The sequence below is a fragment of the Bos indicus genome, chromosome 21 (genome assembly GCF_029378745.1).
Source record: "Bos indicus isolate NIAB-ARS_2022 breed Sahiwal x Tharparkar chromosome 21, NIAB-ARS_B.indTharparkar_mat_pri_1.0, whole genome shotgun sequence".
Taxonomy (NCBI): Eukaryota; Metazoa; Chordata; class Mammalia; order Artiodactyla; family Bovidae; genus Bos; species Bos indicus.
Genome location: NC_091780.1, coordinates 27,373,482 through 27,398,721, shown reverse-complemented (window position 1 = coordinate 27,398,721; position 25,240 = coordinate 27,373,482). Strand labels below are relative to the sequence as shown.

Here is a 25,240-nt window from a genome sequence, read left to right as displayed (position 1 = left end):
CTTTCAGTATTCCTTTTGTTGTCTCTTTTATTGAAATCAGTTTTCTTTCTTTTTCCCCTGCATGAGTTAAATTTCATGTGCCCCAGGGAAACCAGGCAGTTTGAATCTGACCCTGGAAGCACTCTGGAATTGATTCTGGATGGAGCAAGCCTATAAGTGGGATTTGAGGAGAACCTTCCTTCCCTTGGGCATTTGCCTTTTCTTGTCCTTGGTTATGGAAGGTGGAGCAGGAGTCTTCTGGCCTCCAAGCCCTGGTAGGGCCATAGTGCTGTTACCAAATCCATGGGATTTCCCAGGCAAGAATACTGGAGTGGGTTGCCATTTCCTTCTCCAGGGGAGCTTCCCAACCCAGAGATCAAACCCATGTCTCTTGCATTGGCAGCAGATTGATTACTGCTGAGCCACCAAAGAAGCCCCAGTCAGGGGATACTGCTGCTGCTGCTGCTAAGTTACGTCAGTCGTGTCCGACTCTGTGTGACCCCATAGATGGCAGCCCACCAGGCTCCCCCGTCCCTGGGATTCTCCAGGCAAGAACACTGGAGTGGGTTGCCATTTCCTTCTCCAATGCATGAGTGAAAAGTAAAAGGGAAGTCACTCAGTCATGTCCGACTCTTAGCGACCCCATGGACTGCAGCCCACCAGGCTCCTCCATCCATGGGATTCTCCAGCAACAATACTAGGTGTTGCTAATCAATTTCCTTGCCCCAGTCTCAACAATCAGGCATTAAGTAATGACCAAACCAAATATCCCTTTGATCAGGCACACAGAGGTAGTTTCCCTACAATGTTCTGTCTGCATTTAAAAACATCTTGGCCTGTTGTGCACGTGCTTGGTTGCTCAGTTGTGCCCGACTCTTTGTGAACTTATGGACTGTGGCCCGCCAGGCTCCTCTGTCCATGGCATTCCCCAGGCAAGAATACTAGAGTGGGTTGCCATGCCCTCCTGCAGGGAATTGAACTAGGAATCGAACCCAAGTCTCTTGTGTCTCCTGTATTGCAGGCAGATTCTTTACCTGCTGAACCATTGGGGAAGCCCCATCTTGGCCTATTGGTCACTACCAAATCACAGAAGAAAGGACTCTTTGTATCATTTACCAGCTGGACAAGTTTCTTACTGTCTTTGGGTCTCAGTGTTCTCATCTATATAACAGGATGATGTCACACTCTGTAGACACTACTGTGATTACTGAAGACAGTGTCCACTTAACACCAACACGGTGCTTGGCACATAGGAGGTGAATGGCAGCCATGTATATTTCACCCTCTCAAACTCAGGCCAGTCTATTCTGTTGGCACAGCTGAGCACACATGGAGTTGCACTTGTCTGTTTATTGCTCTGTCACTGGGTACCACCCCGGCTAGGAGCACTTCTCCAACCCCAACCAAAAACAGTTTTGCAAATGCGCTATGTGATAGACCATATTTTCCAAAAACAGCCCAAGCCGCCTTTTCCCTCCCCTTAAACCTGAGCAGATCTGGGCCAGCTCTGACTGATGGAGCACAAGAGAAGTGATGCTCTTCAACTTTAGAGATGAGGTCATATCAAGGATGCAGCTCCTACCTGGCTCTCACACTCTCAGAGGACATCCAGTCATGTATTTGAGGAAGCCCTGGCCATAGGGAGAGGCCACCTGCAAGTGTGCAGGCCAATGGCTCCAGCTGAGTTCCTAGCCAGCAGCCAACCTCAGGGACCCATGTGTGAGTGAGTGACCCTTCCAGTGGCTCTAGCCTCCAGCCTGTGAGTTGGTGCCAGCTGATGTCAAGTGGAGCAGGATGAAGGGAACCCCCTCCAAGCAGGCCAGCATTGCAGACTGATGAGAAAAACAAGGTTGGGGTGGATTGTCACCCAGAGACAGGCCTTAGAAAACCTGCAGAGCAAGCCAAGGATTTCATATCCAATCATATATCCAATTTATTTACAGCACCACAGTATTATCACTAAGCTCTCTAGATGCAGTCTGTCGTTTGTATCAGCCACCCCACTGTGACTGTGCCCTAACTTCTGGGACCGCCCTCTTACTGGGTGGGATCCCAGAAGGTCCAGACCTGGGCAAGCAGCCACCGGGAAGCACACCTGTGCATTCCGCCATTGGGTGGGGTTAGCCGTGACCCTGAGAATTAGCAGTTTGGGGACCTGCATGTGGTAGGCTCTGGCGTCCACACCGGTGCTGGGCCTAAGGATCTCCAGCAGCTGGGGTCCCCTTGGACTGCAGGCTTTTCCTCCTGAGGACAATCGTCACAGGTCCATCAGGCAACGCCTTGATGATGTTCCAGGCTTCAAACCGCGTGAGGCCCTGCATGGCAGTGCCGGCCAGGTGTACGATTTCATCTCCCGGCTGGACTGTGTCACTCTGTTCTGAGGCCAGCCCTGGGATGAGAGAGGAGAGAGTGGGTGCCTTGGGTGACAAGGGAACAAGTAGTCAGCACCTACCCTTGGTCTCTGAGGAGCCAGGACAGCTCAGAAGGGAACTGGAGCCCGTCCCTCCGGAGCTCAGTGGTCGATCTAAAGTGAGGCATCCCAGGACTTCCCTGGTGGTCCACTGGTTAAGACGTCACCTTCCAGTGCAGGGGGCACAGGTTCAGTCCTTGGTCAGGGAACTAAGATCTTGTGTGTTGTGCAGTGTGGCCAATAAATAAATAAAACAGACCAAGCATCTAAACAGACATTTCTCAAAAAAAAAAGAAAAAAAAAAGCTAAAATATACTGGGCAGTTATATATCACAGGCTTTGTGTTAACACTCAGCATTTATGGCAAGAGTTCTAGGACTCTAGTAGCTCTGTTACTGTTCCCTTTTCATGTGGGAGGAAACCAAGGACTCAAGTAACTCACCTGAGCTTCGAAGCTGCTGCATGGTGGGTCTAGGTTTGAACCAGACTTTGTGGCTCTAGAGACCACGTCCCTTGGCCGCAGCTGGCAGACTCATCCCCGTGTAAGCAAATGGGACCAAGATGGTGAAGTGACTCGCCTAAGGTCGTGCTGCCATTGGTGGCAGAACTAACACTAGAATCCAGGTCCAGTGACTTGGAGACCTATGCTCATCTCAAGTTGACTTTCAAAAGTTAGAAATATTGGGAATTCCCTGGTAGTCCAGCAGTTAAGACTTCAAGCTTCCACTGCAAGGGGTGTGTGTTCAATCCCTGATTGGTAATTAAGATTCTGCAAGGAAATAGCAACCCACTCCAGTGTTCTTACCTGGGAAATCCCATAGACAGAGGAACCTGGCAGGCTACAGTCCATGGGGTCGCAAAGAGTCAGACATGACTGAGCACACACACACACAGGCTGTGCAGTGTGGTCAAAAATTAAAATAAAAAGTTAAAAATATCTTTCTCAGAATTGAGGACTTCCTGCGTGGTCCAGAGATTAAGAATTCACCTTGCAATGCAGGGGATGAGGTTGGGGACCTAAGATCCCCACAGGCCTTGGGGCAACTAAGCCTGTATGCCAACTAAGCCCTGCATGACACAATTAGAGAGAAGCCCATGTGCCATAACTAAGACCTGATGCAGCCATAAATAAATAAGGTGAAGTTTTGGTTAAGGATAAAAAAAAAGCAATTCTATTTATATATATATATTATGTATATATAGCTTTTCCAGAGTTGGAGTAAACACAGAATCCTTCGGAAGCTCCCGTGTGAGCCTCAGTTCTTCCCGCTGTGGTTCAGCAGTTGTAGCAGACCTCCCAGAAACAAAACCAGTCTGCAGTGGGGGCTCCCTGGGGGACAGGGAGCAGAGCTAGGAGGGCCTTTGAGTCTCAACACTAAGAGCCCAAAGACATACACCCACAGCTCTTCTTATAGATCAGGAACCTCAGGCCCAGAAGACAATAGTCACTTGGCAGTTAGAAGCAGAGCTGGAGGGCTTCCCGGGTGGCTCAGTGGTAAAGAATCTGCCTGTCAGTGCAGGAGATATGGGTTTGATCCCTGATCCAGGAAGATCCCACATACTGTGGAGCAACTAAGCCCACAGACCACAACTTCTGAGCCTGTGCTTTAGAGCTTGGGAGCCTCACGTGCTGCTACTATTGAAGCCGTCGTGTTCTGGAGCAGGTGCTCTGCAACGAGACACCACTGTAATGAGAAGCCTGTGCGCTTGCAACTAGAGAAAAGCGTGCATACAGCAATGAAGACCCAGCATACCAAAAATTTTAAAAAAGAAGCAGAACTGGACCAGATCCCAGACCACGTGACCCTTTGTCTACAACTCCTGGCTCTGGGACTCAGGGGGTCCAGCTTGAGAAGCAGTGAAGAATCAGGGGTGATTGTATGTGACAGCTGCAGGCCATTCATTATCTTCCCAGGAAAACCCAAGTAACCTCCAACTAGGGTTGGCTTGCTCCCCAGTCCATGATGAACAAAATCTCAACATTTTGAATAGCAGTAGGAGCTGACGGGTCCAGGATTAGAATGAGGTGAGTGAGGCTAGGAAGTCGGACTCTGTGTTTTGTTCATTGTGGGCTTTTTAAATTAATTTCAATTTAAAAAAATATTGCATTGAAACAGTCTGTATCTTGATTACTGAATATTTCGGCACCCCCTTCAATATTGCACCCAGGACTTCCCTGGTGGACCAGTGGATAAGAATCTTCCTGTCCAGGAAGATTCCATATGCCAAGGGGCAATTAAGCCTGTGCACCACAACTACTAAGCCCGACTGCTCTAGAGCCCCAGCTCTGCAGTGAGAGAAGCCACCACAATGAGATGCCTGGCCACCGCAACTAGAGAGTAGCCGGCTCTCTGCAACTAGAGAAAGCCCACGAGGAGCAATAAACACTCAGCATAGCCAACATAAATAAATAATAAATAATTTTTAAAAATTAAAAAAACAGCACTCAGGGCCTCATGTACTTCACCTTGGTCCCATCCCTGCCAGGCTGAAGTCAGAGCAGGCTGGGTCATTTACAAGGACCCAGCAAAATAGAAGGATTACGGGGATGTCTGAGCCAAGGAGAAGAGGGAGAAAAGCAAAGTCAAGTTCATAAGAGGTCTGCCTGCCTCTCAAGAGGGCCTGGGGTTGTGGGAAACCGATAAGTCCTGTAGGGCCCTCAGAAGCCTGGAGCTGAAGCCAAAAGGGGACCCACATCACACCTTTGAAGATCCTGTTAACTGTCAGAGGCTTGTCCCCATGTAGGGAGCCCTTCCCTCCTTCCAGGCTGAAGCCCAGTCCCGCAGAGGTCTTTTCCAGGGTCACCGTGCAGACTGTGGCCTCTGCTGCTGAGAAAACACAGAGGTTTGTTAGGGATGCTCTTCTTCTGGGTATCAGGTGAGCCTGGCTGATGCTGCCAGGGAACTTGTGCACATGTGCGAATTCACCCATGTGCGCATCACCCGGCTGGCTAAGTGTTCTGAGGACCAGGAATGACTTAATGGCCCTGCCAGCACAGGCCTCACGCATCCAAAAGTGATGTGGCCCACAAGGCTTCTACCAGGCAAGGAGAGCTTACCGGATTCTATGGAGACATCACTGGTCACAGAGGCTGAACCTGAGGAATCAGTGGAGGAGTTGAGGTCGGTCGTGGCCTCCAGAGTCGGCCTCCTGGTGACGATCACAGCTTGCCTGGGCTCCCGAGCTTGGCGGAGGATAGCCAGGGCATCATTGTGCGTGGCTCCTTTGAGAGATTTGCCGTTGATGGAGAGAACCTCATTGCCCTTCTGAATGGTCCCTTCCTGGGAGGCCAGCCCGTTAGGGAACACCCTGTGAACCTGAGCAAACCAGAGGAGGTCAGGACCCAGGACTTACCATATTGGATCTGGATTCTTGCTGGAGGAGGATCACGACCAGTTAAACCTAGGTTCTTGTTGTTTAGTTGCTAAGCGACCACCTCTTTTGTGACCCCATGAACTGTAGCCTATTAGGCTCCTATGTCCATGGGATTTTCCAGGCAAGAATACTAGAATGGGTTGCCACTTCCTTCTCCTGTGCATCTTCCCCACCCGGGAATCGAACCTATGTCTCATGCATTGGCAGGCAGGTTCTTTACCACTGAGCCACCAGGAAGCCCAGAAGATTCTTTCAAAGAAAATAAAATGAAAGGTGTCCTAGCTCAGAGCCACTAGCCAGGTTCACTCCCTTCTCTACCCAGAGCAGAGATCATTAGCAAAAATGGCCAGACTGGCCCTCAAAATTCTTCCCAACACAACATCCTACACTGTATTGCTTCAATCCTAGTTAACATTTGGTCACACTCTTTTGCCCTTTGTGCTCTGCATCAGCATTCTCCCAGGAAACTTTCTTCAAGCACTGATTTTGTGACATATTAATAGATACTGTGTTAGAAAAGTTTCCAAGGTCTAAGAAAATTAAGAATGTTGGATAAAATACAAGCTCTGAAAATGTCTACTGTTTAAAAAAAATATTAGAGACTCTACAGTGCAGGCTGGCATGATAGTTCTCTAAGAACAGGCCATATAATATAGTGATCCCCAAAAGATTCAGCAAAGCATTCTTTTTTTCATAGAGAAATTCTCAGGCCACATATTTCACAGAATGCAGAATTCCTATCCTAGGAAGTCTATATATTTTTAAAGCTCTTCCCCTAGAAATTCTGATCCTTAATTCCAGTTAAAAGAGACCATCCCCACCTAGGTTCCTTTTCTGAAAAAGTGTAGGATTAAAAAAAAAAAATCTCATGTCTTTGCCGCAGTCATCTTCTTTTTTTTTTCCTGTAATACATTTTTTTTTACGTGTATAGGCCTTTTTATTTTTTGGCCCCACGGTATGTGGGATCTTAGTTCCCTGACTCAGGATCAAACCCACCCCCTCTGCAATGGAGGCACAGAGTCTTAACCACTGGACTCCCAGGCAAGACCTGCCTCAACCTTTTTAATGATGTAAATTCTAACGTGCTTAATTAGGAGGACTGAATGACAGCACGAGTGGCCAATCGCTGAACTGTGCTATGTGTTGTTTTGCTGTTATCCTCTGATCAAGGTTCTTTGTTTCTCTAAACAGTTTCAGTGTTGGAAAAATTCTGTTATGGGGTCAGACGTGGTCAAGATCCTCTGATTACAAGACCCGAGTAGGAGGAGAATCTGTTCTGCATCTCCATCCATCCTCCACAAATGAAGCATACATGCCAACGATCCCCCGTCCTGAGGCATGGGGAAGAAAACCTGCACATGTCAGTGGGAGCCCAGCTTGTTCTTGGTAATGGACGGTACTCAACATTAGTTCTCTTTGAATGAATCTGGAAAGGAACAGAAGTGCTCAAACATGGAAGGAGAAAGGGGAAGCTTGGTGCATAGGATCAGCCGATGTGTACCGCTCCTGGCTTTTGAGGCAGTGTCAGCGGTGGCGACCGAGATGGGTGCAGAAAACTACCCCCTCCAGGGCAGACCCACAGATCCAAAGTGTTGTTCCCACAGGCAAGCTATCTTTTCTGCTCTTCAATTAGGAAGCAGCCTGTGCCGTCCAGAACGTCTTTACGGTGATCTACCAGTGCTCAGTGTCAGAAATAGGTCCTCATTGGTTTTATGTGCTTTTTTGTGGTGGAGAGCTTGCTTGCAAAGAAGGAAGTTGCTGCTCACACATGACTGAAAGCAGTGTGCCAAGTTACTCTGGGTACCAGCTGGTCCTGCGAGAACAGGGGGCTGGACCTCGAGATCTGAAGCCTCGGGCACATTCTGAGCTGTGCTCTGTGAATAGCAACAGAAACAGCTTCCTGACCTTTCCAGCTGGGCCCCACCGCCCGCCGTCAACCGTCAGACCTGCTTCACCACCGTCCGTGTTAACACACCTATCTCCCAGTGGGCAAACCCAGGAAAACAGCCTCCTGTACCACACCTGCCTGCCCAAGGCCTCTTTCTGTCCAGGTGGGACCTCTTTCCATCTAGATGTGCTGTGCTATGTATCATAGCCAGACCTTCAATCCTTCCTGTAAAGCCTTTGGCAAAGGCTCCTGTGGTCATAAATCATTCTTGTCTAAACGTTGGTGGCATACGTATGTCAAGAACAGGGAGCTCAGGTCAGTGCTCTGTGATGACCTGGATGGGTGGGATGGGGTGGGGAGTTGGGAGGGAAATCCAAGAAGGATGTATATATGTATACATGTACATACATATATGTATATGCATATATATATGTATATAGACATATATGTATACCTATAGCTGATTTGCTTTGTTGTACGGCAGAAACTAATGCAACATCGTAAAGCAACTGTACTCCAATAATAAGATAAAATGTTGGTTGCTCAGTCGTATCTGATTCTTTGTGACCCTATGGACTGTAGATTTCCAGGCTTCTTTGCCTATGGGATTCTCCAGGCAAGAATGCTGGAGTGGGTTGCCATTTCCTACTCCAGGGGATCTTCCCAGGGATCAAAGCTGGGCAGGTCTCCTGCATTGCAGGCATATTCTTTACTATCTGAGCCACCAGGGAAGCCCAGTGGCTTATAAAGTTAAAAACATTTTTAAATGTTGGTGGCTAACCGGTTACTTATCTCTATTTCCAAAAGAGACATGATGCTGAAAAAAATTTGTTTTGAATTTTCTTCCTGTTTTATTGTTGTTGAGATGAAATTCCCATAACATTCATTTAACCTGATAGCTCAGTTGGTAAGGAATCCACCTGCAATGTAGGAGACCCCGGTTCAATTCCTGGGTTGGGAAGATCCTCTGGAGAAGGGAAAGGTATTTACCACTCTGGTATTTTGGCCTAGAGAATTCCATGGACTGTGTGGTCCATAGGGTTGCAAAGAGTTGGACATGATTGATCAACTTTCACTTCACTTCACTTCAACGCAGTGACATTCACTGTGTTGGAATTTTTTAAACGTCTCTCCAGGACCTTCAAAAATGGAGGCATTAAGGCTCTGACTTCAAGAAATTCTGATAAAATAGCTCTGGGGTGAGGCTGAGATGCCTGTAATATTTTTTAAAGTTCCATAAATGATTCAGATTTCTTTGGGTAAATTAAAGTTGTTTTGTGTACACAGAGACCTTTTTAAAGTTAAGGATCATGGGACTTCCCTCGTGGTCCAGTGGTTAAGTATCTATGCTTCTCAAGTATCTTAAACTCCTGCAGTAACCTCCTGCCCAGGGCCTGGGGTTATTCATTCCTCTGATTCCCCCCCTGATAAGTGCTTCGCCCTCCAAGGGTCATTGCCTCTGGCTCTGATGAACCCCATGACTGGGCCACTCACCGTGATCACCTTATTTTCTAGATCTGCTCCTCCTGCCAAGCTGAACCCAAGGCCAGCCCCTTCCTCCTTGTGCAAGATGGTGACATGGATGCTGTCTAATTGCTGTAGAAGGAAAATATATGTATTAAAAAACATTGTATTTGCAACAGCATGAACAATTTAGCAAGTATTCTTCTTCCCCTCTGTTCAAGTTTAATAAAACTACAGAAGATCAAGATTTAACAAGTGTTCTAACATCAGGCTGTGTGTGTGCTTAATCATGTCTGACTCTTTGCAACCTCATGGACTGTAGCCCACCAGGCTCCTCTGTCCATGGGATTCTCCAGGCAAGAATACTGAAGTGGGTGGCCACTTCTTACTCCAGGGGATCTTCCTGACCCAGAGTTTGAACCCACGTCTCTTGTATCTCTGGCATTGGCAAGCCAATGCTTTACCACTAGTGCCACCTGGGAAGCATAACATCAGGCTGATTTGCTCTCAAATCACAACTTGTCCATATACCCAGTTATGTCAAACCCATCTCATTATTTAGAAAAAGAAAACTTTCTGGGAAGTCATGGGAAGCACAAAAGAAAAAAGAAAATGCATATAAGGCAACCTGTAGAGTTCTTTGCCTCTCCTGTGTACCCATCCACACCCACATCTATACAGATGGGGCTGGGTGCTACTGAGTCAGCTGGAAATCGAAGCTGGGACAACAGCTCTGCTATCTGGTGTGGAATGGGGTCAGCCTGGAGAACTCTGGGTCAGCAAGCTGGAGCGGTGCAGTTTTGCAAGAGTTAGCTGCTCTGTTTTTACACCTGCTGCTCCGTGGGGCACAGCAGCAGCACTAAGGAACCAGCTGGCTTCTCACCCTAGAACACACATGCGTACACACACACACACACACACACACACACACAGTACTTCCCAGCCTGGACCTGGGCTCACCTGAAGTCAGAACAATCCCTCTGCAGTGTCTAAAGTCAGAGACCCTCGTCTGGTCTCAATAGTGGTGGGGGGCCTCAAACTCAAGTGCATCCAGGGCTCAGGCAGACCACTTAAAAGAGCAAAAGGGGCAGATGTGAGAGAGAGAGGGGAACTACAGAGAACTGAGAGCACATTGGCTCAAGAGGACCCTCTGCTCCTAGGAATGCAGACTAGTGCTCCAGGACCATTCATGCCCTTTTAAAAAAGAGAAGCCAGGGGACTTCCCTAATGGTTCAGTGATTAAGGATCTGTCTTGCAATGCAGGGAACGTGGGTTCCATCCCTGGTCGGGGAACTAAGATCCCACAGGGCAACTAAGTTAGCCACAGGGCAACTAAGCCTGCAAGTTACAACTAGAGAGTCTGTGAGCCACAGCTAAGACCTGACACAGCCAAATAAATAAATATTTAAAAAGAGAGAGAGAGAGGGAAGCCAGAATCCAGGGTTTGATTTGGGTTTGACGATATTTAAAATATAAATATAATATTGGGCTTCCCTGGTGACTCAGATGATAAAGAATCTGCCTGCAATGTAGGAAACTTGGGTTGGATCCCTGGGTCAGGAAGATCCCCTGGAGAAGGGAATTGCTGCACACTCCAGTATTCTTGCCTGGAGAATTCCATGGACAGAGGAGCCTGGCAGGCTACAGACCATGGGGTCGCAAAGAGTCAGACATGACTTAGCAACTACACATACACACACAATATAATATTTTTTAGACAATCACCAAGCAGACCAAATACAATACACCTTCAGGCTCTCAGGCCACCAGTTTGTGCCCTGGCATAAAGAAATAACCTTACATCAAAAATTCACTTGCTCTGACACCACCAGAGCCTCTGTCGTGCCGCTAGCTCCACAAGCCTTTGATCTAGAGTCCCCAAGACCCGGGGTTTGGGGGGGATGAAGGGATGAATGGACTTCACTGTCCCCACCTCAACTGCAGCACTGGCCCAAATCTCCCAAGTAAGCTGATGCCGGATCCCCAGGCATCAGCTTACTTGCCTTAGAAGAGCCCTTTGTCAAGTTTAAAAGCAAATCCTCTCCCAGGGAGGCCCCAGGCAGGACAGCCATGTATTTTACACAGCACTTCGTTGCTGTTGTTCAGTTTCCAAGTCATGTCGACTCTTTGCGACCCCACGGACTGCAGCACGCCAGGCTTCCCTGACCTTCACTGTCTCCCGGAATTTGTTCAAACTAATGTTCATTGAATCCTTGATGCTATCCAACCATCTCATCCTCTGTCGCCTCCTGCCCTCAATCTTTCCCAGTATCAGGGTCTTTTCCAGTGAGTTGGCTCTTCACATCAGGTGGCCAAAGTATTGGAACTTCAGTTTCAGCATCAGTTTCAGACTTTCCAGTGAATATTCAAGGATTGATTTCCTTTAGGATGGACTGGTTTGATCTCCTTGCAGTCCAAGGGACTCTCAAGAGTCTTCTCCAGCACAACAATTCGAAAGCATCAATTCTTCAGTGCTCAGCCTTCTTTATGGTTCAACTCTCACATCTGTACATGACTACTGGAAAAACCATAGTTTAGCCTCTGTTATTTTGTTGAAATCAGGCTCTGGGTAAGATGGTGCCAGTGCACAGGTGATGAGCAAGAGCCCCAGAGCCCCAGGACGTCTTCTCAGGCTCACCCATGCCCTTCATCTAGGGCAGCAGTCCCCAACCTTTTTGGCACCAGGGACCAGTTTCATAAAAGACAATTTCCCCATAGACTGGGGGAGGGTGATGGTTTCAGGGTGATCCAAGTGCACTACATTTACTGTGTACTTTATTTCTATTACCATTGCATCAGCTCCACCTCCGATCATCAGGCATTAGAACCTGGAGGCTGGGGACCCCTGCTGTAGGGAACGCTGACTGTGATGCCCCCTTACCCTCTCCTCCCAGTCTGGATAATTCCAGTGTAAACAGCCTTTGTGGACTGGGGCCTCCCAGGCGGATGCAAGGCCCGTGAGGCTGTGCTCATCTGAGCTGAATGAGCCTCAGCTCTGCCTGACCACTTCCTCTCCACACACTTTTGGGTCATGCTCAGAAGGCATAGGGGAAGTGGGACTTTCAGAATGACTTGACTGAGTGTGGGAGCCTTTGCAAGTCCTGGGGTCCGTCACCTCTTGGTGAGCAGGGCAAATCTTCAGGCAAGAACTCAGAATTTATGATGGATAGCTCACTTGCAAGCAGCATCACCCTGGAGATGCAGGCCAGGCAGGCAGTCAGGGGAACGTGGAGATAGAAACCTTGACTCTGCAAACTTGAACCTCACTTTTCTCCTTTATTAAATGATCAAAAAGATACAACTCTGATTGAAATCACTTCATGAGCTACAAAGCTCCCTACCCTGAAAGGTCTGGTTTTGGTCCAGTGCTACAGCACCCCTCTGCCCTGGGCAGGGCACAATCTGACTCTGGTATCTGCCCTTGGGAACAACTCTCTCGACTTCAGGGATCCTAGGGCTACATGGGTTGCTTTCCTCCTACCTAACTGAGGTGACCACACTGCTCTGAGCAAGGCCTTCATCCCTGTAAGTGCTAAGTCCCTCAGTCATGTCCAACTCTGAGACCCATGGACCGTAGCCCACCAGGCTCCTCTGTCCATAGGGTTCTGCAGGTAAGAGTACTGGAGTGGGTTCCCATTCCCTTTTCCAGGGGCTCTCCCCAACCAAGGGATCAAACCCATGTCTCTTAATGTCTCCTGCATTGGCAGGTGGGTTCTTTACCACTCGTGCCACCTGGGAAGCCCTTCATCTCTGTAAATGCCCATAAAAAAGAAACCTACCTTTAATGTAGCTTCATCCAGAACCTTCACTTCCTCTATGAGCTTCTTTAGTTCCTCTGTGCTCAGCAAGGAGATAACCGATTGACCAGGCTGAGAGGTGCAGTGGTCACAGTCGTTGGCTTCCGTGGACTCACTGAGACCTTCCGTGTATTCTCTTAGCTCTGAGAGGCTTGGCAGGGAGGAGAAGCACATAGTATGAGTTGTGATGCTAACAAGAGCTAACAGTCTTTGCATACCTACTGTATTCCCGGAAGGTGCTAATGTTCATTCCACAAGTACATGCAACAAGTCTATGAATAGAAACTAGCATCCCTTCACCGTAGAGATACAGACATTGGGGTTCAGGGAGGTGGGGAAACTTGTCTATGGTCACATGGTTATGAAATGCCAAGATCTGGAATTTGAAATCACAGATTGTGGTGTGTCTGACTCTGAAGTCTGTGTTCAAAACTTCACCCTGAAGTATAACTGATGCTTTGGGCAAATCTGTGTCTATATGACCACCAAGAGGGATATCCCTCTCTCTCTCACACACACCCACACGCTCACCCACATGCTCACAAGACCCATACACTCTCACACCCACACACCCTCTCTCTCTCTCACACACACCCACATACTCACCCACACGCTCACAAGACCCATACACTCTCACATCCACACACCCTCTCTCTCTCACACACACATATATATGCTCATAAGAACAGGTGGCGACTTATTTGGTGGTCCAGTAGTTAAGAATCCACCTTGCATTGCAAGGCACATGGACTCAATCCCTGGTCTGGGAAGATCCCACATGCCACATAGCAACTAAGTCTGTTTGCCACAACTGCTGAGCCTATGCTCTAGAGCCTTCGAGCCACAACTACTGAAGCTCATGTGCCTAGAGCCCATGCTCTGCAACAAGAGAAGTCACTGCATTGAGAAGCCTGTGCACCACAACTAGAGAAAAGCCTTTGAAAAGCGATGAAGACCCAGTGCAGTAAAAAAATAAAATAAACACTTAAAAAAGAGAGAGACAGAAAGGTGGAACAATCCTTTAGCAAACCTGAGAAACTTTTTAAAGACACAGGATTGTAAGAGGATGAAAGATGAGAGAGGTGAAAACTGGATGGAGACACTCACTTGAGAGAGAAGCTGGTGTCCGAGGCAGAAGCTTCAGCAGAACTATTCGTGGGGTCTTCACTGAATGCTGTGGGAGGTAACACCCCTTCTTTGGGGCTGCAGGGGATCTGGCCGAAAGAGAGGGAAGATGGGAGGCACAGCAGGGACTTCATGACGGCCGAGGACACTTGGCTGCTGATGGAGTAGAGTTTACTGGTCTTTTCATCCAGTGGCTTCATCTCGCAGGACTGGGTCCGGCTCAGGGGGAAGCTCCGAGCCCGCTGACTTGGCATCTTGACCACTGGGCCTCGGGGTCCCTCCATCTGTGTTGCCAGCAGCCTTGAGAGAGGGTCGGGGTCGGAGGAGAGGGTTTTCTGACCGGGCTGCTGTTCCAGGGGAGGGTGCCCTGACACGCCGGGGTTGCTGGCCTCTGACGTGGCCGGGGAGGCGGGGGGCAGCTGCTCTGGCTCTGGCCGCTGCTGCTCCATGGTGGGGGGAGCCCCTTGCCCCGAGGGACCAGAAGCCCGCTCTCCCTCTTGCTTCCTGGGAAGTTCTGCTGCTTCGCCCGAGGAGCTGGAGGCCTGGAGGCTCAGTCTCTGGGCTCCTCTGTCAGGCGGGTGAGCGGAGCTGAATGTTTCGAAGGAGCTGATCCTCTGCTTGATGGAGGACGAAGCCCGCAGGGGTGGCCCAGGGCGCTCCCTGGAGGTGGGGGTCGGCTGGCAGGAGGCGGCCATCTCTCGCCTGGAGTCCGGAACACGATTCCTCAAACCTTTCAAGCTTTGGCGAAACCAGGCTGGCTTGGGGGCTACTGGAGGACCCTTCTTCACGGTGCTGCCGCCCGCCTGCTTGTAAGCTTTGGGACCGCCGCCGGTGGTGTCCAGCTTCGCGGCAGCCCCGTCTGGGTGGCCCCGCATCCCATCTTCCTCACCCAGCGGGGCGTCGGGCTGCAGCGGCACGTGGTTGTGGTTCTCACTCATGATGGGGCTAAAGAGATTTTTGATGCAGTCAGAAATTCTAACCCAAGGGTCTTCGGCTGTGGTCTCAAGGCTATAGTCCATCCGAGCCTGTCTCCTAAGCAATGGGTGTTTTACTGGGGACGTTTGCGTCCCTAGGGGGTAGAAAGAAGGCCAGAGCTGTGTGTTACACCTCGTTGTGGGTTTTCCTCCTAAGTTCTACTTTCAAAGATGAACAGCAAGGATTCTGGGGGGGAGATGAGCAGAGTGGGGGATCCCTAGCTGGGTAAGCTGCTACCCCAGGTGCTATCACCTGGATGAAGCACACACAGAACCAGGGGACCAGAGGCGTGAGTTAACGCCACAGCATCCTAGCATTTTACAGCTAGAAGGGTTCCCACAGAATACCTAGTCTGATCTCTGACACTGTGTAAGTGAGGAATCCAACATTCACAAGGATAAGGGGTCACCTGTTGGCAGAGCCAAGACCCCCACCTCCTGACTCCCCACTTTTGTGTCCTTTTGTAAGTCCCCTCCATATGAACCTTCAAGTTGTGAACTTTCAGAGATACAAACGTGTGTTCTCATGTCCGATCACGTGAGTTAGTGCATATGTCTGGTGTACATTGTCACATGTGTGCATCCTCTACAAGTGTTTGTGCTTGTGTGCACTTTACTGTATAGGACTGTATAGAGGACGGTAGTGCAGTGTCTTTATTTCAAGCCCAGAATGTCTGGAAGCAAGTGTAAAAGCAGTGGTGATGTAGCTGGCACTATTGTACTTTTCAAGGTACTCTACTGCCAGATTTAAAAAGTTTTATTTTTTGTGTTTATTTTTTATGCATTATTTTTGTGAAAAATATTATAAATCCATTACAGTACAGTCCTATGTAGCAGATTGTGTTAGCTAGGTACCTAGGCTAACTTTGTTGGACTTAGGAACAAATTGGATTCACGAATGTGCTCTCAGAACGGAACTCATTCATATGTGGCAGACTTACTGTAATAAGTAGCCTCTTGGATAACTCATTAAAACGTAAAAGGTCAAAGCAACACTCAATTCTCTTACCATTTAAACTTTTAAGCCATGGGTCACACATTGACAGCCTTAATTGGTTTGGACCACCCACGTCATTGAAAAGCAATGCAGGCATGAAAGACTTCAGACAGGTTGCACCCCAGCTCAATGGGGTTAACAGCCTCTCTCTCACCCAGTCAGCATTTCACACATTAAAGTATCACCTGGTCCCTGAAGTCATGTCGGTTTGCTACTCTCCCTACTTGAAGACTTAACCAGCTTGCTCAGCAAAGGAGTGTTCCCAGCCCAAAGAGTCAATGAAAGATGAGAAGGCTCCAGGGAGAAAAAAGCTCTGTACCAGTGATTTCCCAAACTGGGCTGCACACTGGAAACTGGAGGATCTAAAATATACTGAGTCTGATTTAATACACCTGGGATGAACCTGGGTGTTGGCACTGGGGCAGCCCCACAGGTCCTTCCAGCCTGCTCTATCAGGCATGCTCAGTCAAGTTCAGCCCCTCACCACTGGGGTCAGAAGAAGGGGAACATATGTTGGTCTTTCTTGGAAGCCATCTTGAACAAGCCAGACCAGGGGAAGCTCTGCCACCCACCACTCTTTCCCAGGGACAAAGGGAGGCTGAACCCCAAGTCCTGCACAGCTGAGAAGCCAAGTGCATGTGTGGCCCTTCGGTCACCCCAGGTCTCATTGTTCTGGTACCATGCTCTGGGCAGTGCCTGGTATCAGAATTCAGCCCATTGTAAGGAAGACTTGGATTCCTCTTGCGTCTTGTTCCAATGCCAACCCTCAAGCTACACAACCATGCAGGGCATTAAGCCTGGATGATCCCACAGAGACCTTCTGCACTATCCCAGAGGCCAGGGTGGTTAGTACTGACTCTGGGACTTTACCAAGTGTGTCTGGACCTCTCAGCCTGGTCCTGCATTTATGCATTGCTCTGCTGTAAGGCCTGCTGTAAGACTCAGCTGTCGGACACTCTACGTGAGAGCCCTATGCAAACTGGGGCGAGGAGCTCTTGCTGGTAGACGTTCCCTGGTGTGTTCCTCAGTTGGGGTGACTAAGGGGTGAAGAGGAGCCTCCAGTAGTAGGGCCCCTGAGTAGGGCCCCTGCTCCGGGAGAGATGTGCCAGGTATTTCCATTCACAGCATTCCTGGACCTCCAAGAGCCTTCTGTGTGCTTTGCACGTGGTTATTGTTATTTAGTTGCTAAGTCACATTGGACTGTTTTGCAATGGCCATGGACTGTAGCCCACCAAGCTCCTATGTCCATGGGGTTCCCCAGCCAAGAATACTGGAGTGGGTGGCCATTTGCATGTAGTGCTACTCAAACAGGTTGAGCAATAAATATGTAAGTGTGTAGCCAATTCTGCCACTACCATTATTGGGAGCTCCTTGATGGACTGGTCTGTCTTCTTTCTCTCATTCTCCTTCACATTCATTCTCATCTCTCTCTCTTTCTCTGTGTGTGTCTCTCTCCCGGTGTCTGTCTCTTCCCCTGCCTCGCTTCTTCCCCAGAAGCCAGTACAGGGACTCTTGAAGGCAGCATTCAATACGCACTTACTGAATTGAATCTCCCATTGGGGTTCAATGTGATTTCCCACTTGCTGATGAGAGAACTGAGGCTCACACACAAAAAAGTTGAGTTGCCCCAAATCACACTGGTGAAGGACAGAGCCAGGTTTTCCACCCTGGTCTCCCTGGCCCCAAATCCCATCTCCTCTGTCATCAAAGCTTTAATATTCAGCTCACATCTCAGCACTTTCAGGGGCACCATGGGGGCGCACCCCAGCCATCCCCTGCCTGGGGGCAGTGACCACCAGCAACCTGCTATTCACTCATGCCTCTCTGACCTGCATCCCCAGACTTGGAAATGCTGGAAAAAGCTTTCTAGAAGGCTGTCACCCCGGAGGCAGCGGCCGCTCGCTGTGGTTGGATAGGTGTGTCTGGGACCTTTCCCAAGGGCTCCCTTCTCCAGCCGACTCTGGATTGGCCCGCATTCCTCCCATCACCGCTGTGCATCCCCCCCCACCCCGCATCACAGCATCACTATTCCAGCCAAGAGGTCCCCACCCTGACTGCTTACCAGCCCAGGCCCAGCGGTCCAGCCATGCAGGATGCTCTAATGCTGCAGTCTTCCCCTAGTGCTGGACCTTGATCCAGAAGGTCCCTCCTCCTGGCAGATTAAGACCTACCTGGGCTGGCTGCCCTCCTCCCTGGCTGGCCCTCTGAGAGGGATGTCGTGTGTGGCCCGACTACAGGTCCTGGGTGGCCAGCAGCGGTGTGAGGGGTTCTCCCCGCTGTGTCTTCCTGTGGAGGCGGCGGTGGCAGCAGTTCTCTGGCTTCCTGTGGTGTAAACAGGAAGTGAGACTGTGTCAAAACGGTAGCCTCCAGCTGTGAGAAAGCAAGGAGCCCTCTGATTGGGACTGGGGGGCCAACATCAAGCAGCTTTAATGAGAAGTCCAATAGCAGCCCTGGTGGTCAAGAGGGTCCTTTCCTCCATGGCGCTGTCTGCATGGGTGACCAGGGAGCTGGCACCTCCTGGAGGCCCAGAGCATCCCTCTGCTTCCTGGACACATGAGCCGGCATCCAGGACAAGGGCTCATGCACTTGACACATGTGAAGATCCTGGGGCCCCTGTGACAGGGAGAAGAGGTCTGGGGGTGGGAAATAGGGCTGGCACTGCTTCATGTATCACTACATCTGGCCAAACTCCTCCTCCTCCCAGGGGGGAAGACAATGAGGCAAAGATCTGCCTCCCGAGTCTTCACTAAGTTAAAGTTAGACCCCTTAGAGGAAAATTTGGATCTGTTGCTTTCTACATTGTGATTTATTATTCAGTTATTTATGGTCTTCCTTGATGGCAAGTGGTAAAAAAAAAAAAGTTCATCTTCCAATGCAGGAGACCTGGGTTTGATCCCTGGGTCAGGAATATCCTCTGGAGAAGGAAATGGCTACCCACTCTAGTATTCTTGCCTGGAGAATCCCATGGACAGAGGAGCCTATCAGGATACAGTCCATGAGGTCACAGAGACCTGGACATGACTGAGCGACTAGACAACAAACATTCAGCTATTTAGAAAGGATGTTGTGAAGGATGACAGAAACTCTGAAACTGTGCCATTGCTCCCCTCTGCTGCCCCCAGGGTGACCTGATCAGTCTAGGGCAGGACGGTTTTCCCATTAAGCATGGATGTGGCCTCAGGCTGCTTCACAAACCAGTTCAGGGACGAGCTGGACCGAGCACCAAGTCACTTTCTAATGCTTGAGTAGAGTTTGGGTTTTCATACAGCATCAAAGAGATGTTGCCAGGGCCCAGAGGCAGGGACCAGCACCAGTTCTGTCCCAGAGTGGGACAGAAAGCTTCCCAGAAGTGCTTCTTGTCTGGCTCTTGAACAAAGGGTAAGAACTTTCCAGGCAGAGAAGCCAAGGAGAAGTGTTCCAGAGAGATAAACATCCATGGTAGAAGGAAAAAGCAGACCAGCAACCCAGAAAGAAAAGAAGGCCAATATAAAAATGATGCTGTATAGGGCTTCTCTGGTGGTCCAGTGGTTAAGAATCCACCTGCCAATGCAGGGGACACGAGTTCGATCCCTGGTCTGGAAAAATCCCCTATGCCTCAGGGCAACTAAGCCCATGTGTCTCAACACTGAAGCCAGAGTGCCCTAGAGCCCATGCTCTGCAACAAGAGAAGCCACTGCAATGAGAAGCCCACTCGCGCAACTAGATAGACCCAAAACAGCCACAAAATAAAATAAATATATAATTTAAAGAAAGATGCTGCCAAAATTTTTCTGCAGGGGAAATACTCTGCCATACTGCAGTTGATGGTATGTCTTTTCTGCTATTTCCAGGGTCAGGTGGAATGATGGGCTGGCTATTAGACAAGGCTGTGAGCTCCCTTCCAAAAGGAAGGAAAGAAGGAGGAACAAATGCACCATGTGGGACTAAAAGAGAAACTGAAAACATTTGTGGCCTGAGATTTATATCTACTTTGTCAATAAATATTCTTTAGGAAGTATAATTCTATACAAGTTAGAAATGTGTTCACCAAGCATTGTCCCAGCCCAGGGTTCCCTATTTAGAACCAAGTTCTATGGTAGCACTTTGGAAACACTGAGAGACCAACCAACCCAAAGGAATCACTGTGTCTCTTGAACTAGTCCTTCATAAAAGCAAGGCTTGGTTATGAAAGTAGAAGCTTAAAATATCAGACTGATGGTATCTAAGCCACTCATCAGCAGAAAAAAAAAAATGACGTGTCTGAAATTTAACTGCACCCAGGGAACTCGGCACCCTGTCTATATCCGTGAATGGTTGACACTTTCATAGGCTGATGCCCTGGGTACCAACCACAGTGGTGAAAGCAACTTTGCATGTTGGAATATACTCATATGTGTTTTGTCTTTTCATCAACACACCTGATACTGCACCCTCTTCATGGGAGATTTTTTTTCAATTAGCTCCAGAAGTAAGATTGATTTCACTTGACTTTTGCTGTAAATAGTTTTTCCTGGCATAGTGCTTGGTAGTGAATGATGGAGAGAGAAGGGAAAGAAGACAGGAGATGACTTAGGGGAGAAAGTGATTTTTAACCAAAAGTGGTCATTGAAGCTGATTTTCTAGAAGGGAGAGAACTGGTCCTCTGTTGAAAGAAATATTCTGAAGGTCATTTTGGTTGTGGAAGTCCCCTTGAGTTACAGTAGGTGAGAAAGACTTTGGGGTTGTCATAAAAGCTTGAGAAAGGTCATGGGACCCTGGGGAGGAAAGACTGGAGGAGGTGGAGGGTGGAGGACAGAGAGACAGACAAAGAAAAAGGAGAAGGAGGAGGGGCTAGAGGGAGAAAGGGAGGAAAGAATGGAGAGATATTACACACTGGGACCAAAGAGAAAAACACCCAGTGAGAAATCCCCAGACATGGTGGAGGATATTTTAAGAAGAATGACATGCAGCAAACAGCCCCCGTTTTTATGGTGCTGTCTTCCCTTCTCTGCACCCCCAACACCCAGGAAAATAATATGGTGCTGGCTGTGCTTTTGTAAAAGGCTGTGGAAGGGTCTGTGGGCCATGTGGGACAAAGCAGAAGGACAGAGAATTGCAGCTGTGGAAGTGCGGAGGGTGCAGGCAGGAGCGACAAATGCTGAAGAGCAGCCAGGGTGGCAAAGACAGGGGACTTCTGCCTGCAGCAGAGTCCCTGTCTGCCTTCTTCTCCCGCAGCAGCCTCGCCTGGGGAGACTCCCTCCCCATATCTGGTCCAACCCAGCCAGAGGGCACAAGAGCATCACCAGGGCAGCCCCTGTGACCCCCACAGACCCCCTCTGGGTCTCCAGGAACAAAGTAGATAGCCTGGCTTCCCAGCTTCTCTGTTCCTAATTTGCCCTCTGGGACTCACAGGTCTTAGGCTCAAAGGAAAATGAAATGTTTGCTTAAAATGAGGGTGCACAAGGTGACGGTGTCTGTTCTGAACCCTTAACTGGACAGAGACTAGGTATCTTCAAGATTCATAAGCTGTCTAGCTGTAAGTTCATTTCAGTAGCAGACCTCACAAGTATTTGAGGTCAAAACCCTACCATGTGTTTAAAAATTCTTTTATACCATGTTAATAAAATACTCATTTGCTTGGAAAGAAAAAAAAAGGAGCAGGAGAACACAGCACCCCCTCGGCATCTCCACCATGAATTGCTAATGAGCCCACATCCTGCCAGCTCTCTGCAAGATGGTACTTCCTCTTCAGTAACCTGGCTTCCTCTCCCTCCTCTGCTCTCTCCTCCTACTCAACACCTTCCTTTCTGGGGTTTCTTGCTCCTCCTGAAGCTTCCCAACCCTTATCACAGACTGTTCGACTGTTCTAGGGGATTACCAGAGGCCCCAGTTCTACCTACCCTGTGAAATCCGCCGAAGAAGAAGTGAAAGACAACGAAGCCTAATGATAAAGTGACCCATAGGCAATGTGAACTTGAGCAAGTCCCTCGGCTTTCTCTTTGCATGAAAGGGACTCTTATCCCCAGATGGTTGTCTGGCTTAACTGAGACAGAGCACAGCACCTGGGCCTAAAAACGGCTCAAGATACAGCAACTGCCTGGCCATGAGCCTGCCCTCCTGTGAGGGAGGGGGATGGAGCTGCAGAGAAAGGAAACGGAGGTCTGCAGGGGTGTCTGCAGACCCCTGCAGGGACAAACTGTCATAGCAATGAACACCGATATGCCTGAGAGCCCGTTAGGCATCCGCTCGGTTGGTTCCTTTGAATCCTCACCTAGCCCATGGAGGGAGCCTCTAGATTCAGCCCCAGGGACTTCCTGGCAGTGCAATGGTTAGGACTTTGCCTTCCGGTGCAGGGGGTATGGGTTCGATTCCTGGTCAGGGGGCTAAGACCCCACATGCCTTATGGCTTAAAAAGCAATATTGTAACAAATTCAATAAAGACTTTTTTTAATGGTCCACATAAAAAAATAATCCTGGGGTTTCCCTGGTGGCTCAGTGGTAAAGAATCCACCTGCTAATGCAGGAGATTTGGGTTTGATCCTTGATCTGGGAAGATTTCACATGCTGCAGAGCAACTAAGCCCACATACCACAACTCCTGACCCTGTGCTCTAGAGCCCAGGAGGCTCAACTGCTGAGCCCACATGCCCTAGAGCCCATGCCGCTATTGCAATGAGAAGCTCACGCACCACAATTAGAGAGTAGCCCCTGCTCACTCGCAACTAGAAAAAAGCCTGTGCAGCAATGAAGACCTAGTGCTACCAAAAATAAATAAATAAATAACTTTAAAAAATCCTAATGCTTGTAAAGATAAAATAAAATAAAATTTAAAATAAACTTAGACCCAATTAACAGATAAGGAAACTGAGGCTTAGAGACCTGTGAGAGCAGCCTTGCATTCCAGTGTGTCATGGATGGCAACGCAGAAGTCATTCAGCAAGATTGGGGCTTCAGCTGAGGTCTGCCAAGCTGCAAAGCTCTCTCTCTGAAGTCAGCTTTAAGCTTGAGCCCAGCCCCTTCTCTCTGATGGAGGAGAAACCCTTCCTTGCCCTCAGCTAACACTCTACTAATGCCCCAGTTCAACACTGCTTGATGCAAGAGAATGCTCAACCCTCTCTTACCTGGCCACAGGTGGGCAAGGTGTGTCCAGAAGGGCACAGGGAGTCCTTTCTCTCTTCCAGACTCTTCTGAGGGTCACTGTCACTTTTAAAGTATTTTCTGGGTGGAGGCTTGGGCTTGGAGGATGTAGGCTTTCTCACCAAAATCTCAAAGGATTTCTTGAGTCTCAGTGGTGGGTGGCTGCCCTGGCTTGCAGGGAGGGGCAGGTTCTCCTGGGGGTGCCTGGATGAGGCCCCAGGAGGCACCCCTGCTTCCCGCCCCAGGGGCAGGCTGGGGTTGTGCACACTGACTTCCAGATCAGAGGGTGGCTGCTCTCCACTGCTGCTGGGACTGCCCCCGGGAGATCCTGACATGTAGCTGCTGTCACTGCTGGAACGGATCATGACCTTCTGCGCCCGGCGATGCGGGGGTGCAGAGTTCTTGTCCCGCTCCTTTTCCAAGGTGGGCCGCCCGTGCCAGCTGCTCTCCAGCCTTTTGACACCTGCATTGGAAGCACAAATGAAACCCCATCCCTGGTCTGGCTCAGGACTACTGCCAGGGGTACACTGCTTGCCCAGGCTGTCTGCTTCTCCCCGGAGGTCACTTTGGAGTGAAGCTCAGAAATCTTGGATCTGGTATCCAACACCAGTGACATCAGGCTGGGAAAATCATTCAAATTTTCTGAGTCTCTAGGCGTAGAGACGGAGATGCATCCCCAAGGTTGCCCTTCAAGGAAGGGCTTGATGTCCTGGCTGTCAGCCCCTTCAGGGACCACCTCGCCCGAAAGGCAGCCCACCTCCAATGCCTGATGGAGATGGGGCTAGAAAGACCCAGCCAATTCTGCACACAGGACACCTCCAGTGGGCCATGTGAGCTCCATGGCTGGGTGGAAGTGGTCTGGTAGGGGCAGTCCGGTATCATCTCTGCTCAACTGGCCCCTCTGCTCAGCCCTGAGACCCCCCCTTGCTCCCATAGGTGTGGAGCCTCCAGATGCTTCTGAATCAACATTCTGACCATGCCCCATTTCAAAGCCTGCTGGCCTTTGGGGGAACCCAAACTTCCACCCTCCGTTTCCTATCTGTAAAACGGAGATACTCATTTCAGGATCACAGGACATTTTGGGGTTCAAAATCCAAGAGAGAAAATGTCCATGAAGGCGCTTTGAGCATTGTACCAAGAGGTCAGGGCTTTCATGGTGGCTCAGTGGTGAAAATCCCGCCTGCCAATGCAGGAGACTCAGGTTCAACCCCTGGTTTGGGAAGATTCCCCTGGAGGAGGAAATGGCAATACACTCCACTATTCCTGCCTGGGAAATCCCATGGGCAGAGGAGCTTTGTGGGTTATAGTCCTTGGGGTGGCAAAGAGTTGGACATGACTTAGTGACTGAACAACAATAACCAAGAGGTTACCTTTCTTTCCAAAAATGAGGATGAAGCAAGGCCAGAAAACCACTGTGCCTTAGCCAGACTCTCCTCTTCCTTTTGTCTTCCTATGCAGCCCTTCCTCCTGGTTCTGAGCCCCCTTCCAAAACCCCGTCATATTCTGAGCATAGGGCCAACCACACACCCTCCACTGACCCTTCTTTGTCTCTAGTAGTAGAAGATGCCCCTTCCCTAGCATCACAGATCAGAAGAGTGTGAGCAGACCGAGGCCCAGGCTCTCGCTCAAATGTGAGCACATTCTGCAAGTCCAGGAGCAACAGGCGAGCCCCACAGGCGAGCATCTCAGACTTCAGTACAGAATCAAGGCCAATCAAGCTCATAATTCAAATCGTCTTTAGAGAAAAAGCTTTTCTTTAGCTTTTTACTGATTTTAAAATAAAAATGCATCTTTGTTTAAAGTCAGCTGCAAAAAGGAAGAAATGAAAGCAAAAATTCACCCTCAGCCTATCAGAGATAACCGCTGTCAAACTTTTTTTCTCTGTTCTCCTCCCTTGAGCATAGATGCATGTTGAGTGGGTGGAAATGGAAGAAAACCACTGAAATAAAATTCTGGGTCCTGTCCTTCTGTCTGGACACTTTCCAGACTGTGTAACATCCTTGTGAATATCAGTACTAAAGCCTGCACATTATTCTATAATATGGACATTCCACAAAGACTTGGCCAATGCCCACCAGCTGTACATTGGAGTTGGCCAGCCTGGTTCCCATCCCAGATCATCTGTGTACTCCATGGC

The 25,240-nt window shown here is 49.3% G+C and overlaps 1 protein-coding gene across 6 annotated transcripts in view; it reads right to left on the bottom strand.

The window, feature by feature from the left end:
* Positions 1-1,887: 1,887 nt before the first annotated feature.
* IL16 (interleukin 16) overlaps positions 1,888-25,240 on the bottom strand; it is a 126,681-nt gene continuing 103,328 nt past the window's right edge. For 2 of the 6 annotated variants that reach the window (XM_070775254.1, XM_070775253.1), the window contains 7 exons: positions 23,088-23,566; positions 18,181-18,331; positions 14,021-15,107; positions 12,896-13,064; positions 9,147-9,248; positions 5,448-5,706; positions 4,002-5,217 (listed from right to left, as the gene is read on the bottom strand). In XM_070775254.1, coding sequence (XP_070631355.1) covers positions 4,853-5,217; positions 5,448-5,706; positions 9,147-9,248; positions 12,896-13,064; positions 14,021-15,107; positions 18,181-18,331; positions 23,088-23,566 — 2,612 coding nt within the window. In that variant the 3' untranslated portion in view covers positions 4,002-4,852. Of the gene's footprint in view, positions 2,369-4,001; positions 5,218-5,447; positions 5,707-9,146; positions 9,249-10,076; positions 10,186-12,895; positions 13,065-14,020; positions 15,108-18,180; positions 18,332-23,087; positions 23,567-25,240 lie in introns of those variants that run through there. The other 4 variants (XM_070775256.1, XM_070775257.1, XM_070775255.1 and 1 more) reach the window with 4 other exon arrangements.